This window comes from Miscanthus floridulus, chromosome 9 (genome assembly GCF_019320115.1).
Source record: "Miscanthus floridulus cultivar M001 chromosome 9, ASM1932011v1, whole genome shotgun sequence".
Taxonomy (NCBI): Eukaryota; Viridiplantae; Streptophyta; class Magnoliopsida; order Poales; family Poaceae; genus Miscanthus; species Miscanthus floridulus.
Window position 1 is genome coordinate 86,966,085 of NC_089588.1, and position 4,480 is coordinate 86,970,564.

A 4,480-nucleotide genomic window follows, 5' to 3' on the forward strand; every position below is an offset into this window, starting at 1 on the left:
TTAATCAACTTGTCCAATATAGATTTGATCCTTCACATCAATATGACCATCTTAGCTTGATTAGTACCTCAACTAAATGCAAGTACTTTCTTCTTCACCCTAGCTAGGTTCTTCGGCCGCCAAGCCGTCGCTTGCCCTTCACCCTTGCTTAGTACCTCGAAGCCTTTCCTTGCTATCTTCATCATCTCAAGCCATTAAGTCACATCTTGTGTTGAATCATCCATTCATATGTATTGTTATCTTTTTCATTTCAATTTAGCAAGCTTCAAATATGAGACCATTCCATATGCAATCCCTTATGTCTCATTAACTAATACTCACAAGCTTGCTTTCACATAGTACATGGAAATCCCACAATAAACAAGCATTTGCATGAATTCCATTTGCATTGTTGTCTTGTGCTTGAACTAGATTGTTTATACAACAACACATCATTTTGGCTTTAATTAAGTACCTATGAGATAACCTATTACCTGTCCACACTTAGCAAACGGGTTAGTTCTTTAATCACGTTGTCATTCAATCAACCAAAACCCACTAAAGGGCTAGATGCACTTTCACACTCACAAACGTGTTTCTTAGCTATTGGAATGAGCAAAAGTGACTCCACACATGAGTGGAGCTTCTATTTATAAGGCAGCCTGAAAAACGAACCGTTATGAGCTTCTGTGGGGTGACCGGACGCTCCGGTCAGTTCAACCCACGAACCAGTAAAAATGAGTTGACCGGACGCTGACAGGGTCCTGTCAGCACTGACCGGACACGTCCGGTCGCATTATACCCTTGCTGGAACCTTACTGGACTCGACCGAACGCTGAACCCTCAGGGTCCGGTCAGTACTGACCGGATGCGTCTAGTCGTAGATTCCCGTCTCTGGAACCTTACTGGAGTCGACCGGACGCTGCCTTTCAGCGTCCGGTCACTTGACCTCTCTAGCGTCCGGTCGCACCGAATGTAGACTGCTGATCAAATGAACTGACCAAACCCTGCGGCCAGCGTCCGGTCGCACCAGGGCTAGCGTCCGGTCAGCATTTGACCCTCCATTCACTTCCAACTCTCTTTCATATGTGAATGAAGTTTGCTCCAAAGGATCTTAGGCATTCATAGGAGCTACCTAGAGCTAGTTTTAACAAGTGTGCACCACACCTAACTCACTAGACTCAACTAGGTCAAGCTACCCATCCATACCCCCTTAATAGTATGGCCAAAGGAAAAACAAAGTCCTAAACTACTCTAAGTGTCATTCCAACTCCAATCGACACTTAGAACTAGTCATCCTTAACCTTGTCGTACATCCTTTGAAAACCGAAACGATTTCCATCGTAGGGGCATGACAACCTTGATTGCCTAATTGATCTCCATTACCATGACCTAACTTAATTGCATCTACAAAACACACGTTAGTCATAGTAATCTTGTATTATCATTAATCGCCGAAACCCAACTAGGGGCCTAGACGCTTTCAGATAGTCCATCGATAGCAGCTCTGACCTCTCTAGCACCGCAGCGGACCTCTCCAACATCTACATCATCATAGCTGATCTCTCCAGCATACCAGTCGACCTCCTCGGCGTCTTCTACCTCGCCCACTGTGACACCAACGCACGTAGGGCAGCCAGAGGTCGAGTACACCACATCGCTGGAGGATGATGAAGACTGCCTGGACGCCTACTATGACAATGAGACTCTGTGATACCGCATCATGGCAAGCATCCTCGGTGATTAGTCTTCACCGAACCAGCTCGAGAGGCTCTTCGCCCATCTTAATCTGACGCACACTGGTGTGCCGACCACTTATGCTGAGGCGCAGGGTGATCCAGCTTGGCGGATGACTATGGAGCAGGAGCTAAAGTTCATTGAGTAGAATCGCACCTAGGAGCTAGTACCACTACCTAACGGCCACCGCCCTATCACCCTCAAGTGGGTGTTCAAGCTCAAGAAGGATGAGCTGGGCGTGGTGATCAAGCACAAGGCGCAGGCTGGTGATGCGTGACTTCGTTCAGCAGGACGGGATTGACTACGATGATGCCTTCGCCCCCATGGCGTGCATGGAGTCAGTCCATCTCCTCCTCACGCTGGTGGCTCAAGAGGAGTCCACCACATGGACGTGAAGTCTTCCTTCCTTAACAATAATCTCAAGGAGGAGGTCTACTTGCGCCAGCCACCTGGCTACGCCATCGTCGGAGAAGAAAGGAATGTGTATCGTCTGCGCAAGGCACTCTATGGCCTACGTTAGGCACTACACGCCTAGAACGCGAAGCTCAACGCCACACTCAAGAAGATGGGCTTCAAGGAGAGCGCGCATGAGGCGGCGGTGTACCGGTGGGGCAGTGGATGTAATGTTCTATTGGTCGATGTCTACGTCGATGACCTCATCATCATCGGCACTAAAGAGCAAAAGGTGGAGGTGTTCAAGGCGTAGATGAAGAAGGCATTCGACACGAGCGACCTCGGCCTCCTCTGCTTCTACCTCAGCGTCGAAGTGCGCCAGGATGCCACCGGGATCGCCCTCCGCCAAGCCCACTATGCCAAGCGCATCCTCGAGCTCGGCGGCATGACAGGCTACAATCTGGCCCACATCTCGATGGAGGAGAAGCTCAAGCTAAGTCGGGAGAGCACTGCGGAGGAGGTTGATCCACCCCATTACCGGTGGCTGATCGGGAGCTTGTACTACCTGGTCCGTACCCGTCCGGACATCACGTTCGCCGTCGGGTACATAAGCTGGTTCATGAAGCGACCGATGATGGAGCATCTGCAGGCCGTCAACCGAATCCCGCGCTACGTGGTGGGCACCCTCGACTACGGTCTTCACTACAGAAGGGCCCTCGACACAGTGTGTTTCATCGGCTACTGCAACAGCGACCTAGCCAGCGATGTGGATATAGCAAGAGCACAACCGGGATGATGTTCTTCCTCAGTGATTGCTTGGTCAGCTGGCAGTCCCTCAAGCAGAAGGTGGTGGCCCTCTCAAGAAATGAAGCGGAGTACATCGCCACCACCACTGCCGCAACACAGGCGTTGTGGCTGTCAAGGATGCTGGCAGAGCTCCTTGGCAGGAAGGTGGATGTGGTTGAGCTGAAGGTGGACAACAAGTCTGCTCTAGCTCTGGCCAAGAACCCTATCTTTCATAAAAGAAGCAAGCACATCCGCATCAAGTACCACTTCATCAGAGATTGATTAAAGGACGAAAGCATCAACGCCAGCCACATTGCCACTACTGATCAGCTGGCTGACATTTCCACCAAGTTGCTGGGGATGTCCAAGTTTCAGGAGATGAAGGAGAGGATTAGGCTACAGCAGATCACCTCCAGTGCTCGGCATAAGGCTTAGAAGAAGATTGATAGCTAAGCCTAGTGCTAAAGCACTTGTATCTTACTTTTTCTGTACTTTTATTTTCCTTGGCTTTCAAACCTAGCGTTAGTAATATGATCAGCATCCACTTTAGTGGTTGAAATATACTGTAGTAAGTGTGAGTCCCCTTTACCTATAAAGGGTAAGGGAGTATTATTGTAAAAATAGGCCATTGCATTTTCTATTTAATTCAAGGGGCCAAGGACCAAATTGTCTTCTGGTAGTTTCAGATCTGAATTTGAGATCCAATCAGACCAACAACGGGGGGAGAGAGAGGAGGGAGGGAGAGAGAGAGAGAGAGAGAGAGAGAGAGAGAGAGGAGGAAGAGGCCAAAATGCATTTGCGCGGGTGGATAAGGAGCCACCGAGCCGGCCAAACCTTTTTCTTCTTTTACTTTCTTTATTGTATTCTTATTTCTTATAGTCTCCTATGCTATTTGATTCTACTTTGGCTTGAAAACGACCTCAACGTGCCTTGTGTCCACCTAGCCATGCGGCGCACAAGTGTGGAGCTAGGGAGGGCGTTCGAGGAACCATATGCAAACATTTCAGCAAAAATAAAATCAGAAACCCTTGGTTGCAAGGTTCAGTTAGGGATCCATTGAGTTTGATCATGTATATGTATGATCTTCCCATGAAAAGAATACATGCATCCTTTTAAAAAAACATTGTGAAAATGTATCTGTTTTTATTTTCTTTTCTTTTGCTTATTATTATATAATATACATATTCTGTGTCTAAGAACAACCTAAGGGAGCAATTCTTATCCGAATTATATCGGAGTTCCTTTTATATTGCTACTATAGGCAGTATGTACCATCCATATATATGTGAGTTATATAAGATACCGCTGCACTTAAGATGACAGGTGTGCCCAGCTTCCAATTTTGGTTAGTCTAACACTGCCATTGTATTTTTTTTCGTTTCATTTCTAGTAATATTTCCATTGCTACTATATATTCAGAAATGCAATGGAATCAATTTAGTCATAATTTCAACTTTGAGCTTGATCCGATTTATTATAAGCAAAACAATGGGAGTCAAAATAGTAGTTTAACATGACACATATGACGTGCTTAGTAGTTATTAGAATACACGGGTACAAATAACAATTAGGAGACTTGGCTCCT

At 47.0% G+C, this 4,480-nt stretch overlaps 1 protein-coding gene across 1 annotated transcript; it reads left to right on the forward strand.

The window, feature by feature from the left end:
- The first annotated feature begins 2,422 nt into the window (after positions 1–2,422).
- On the forward strand, positions 2,423–2,905 carry LOC136480226 (uncharacterized mitochondrial protein AtMg00810-like). The gene has a single exon (XM_066477834.1). The coding sequence runs from the start codon at positions 2,423–2,425 to the stop codon at positions 2,903–2,905; it is 483 nt and encodes a 160-aa protein (XP_066333931.1).
- Positions 2,906–4,480: the final 1,575 nt, after the last annotated feature.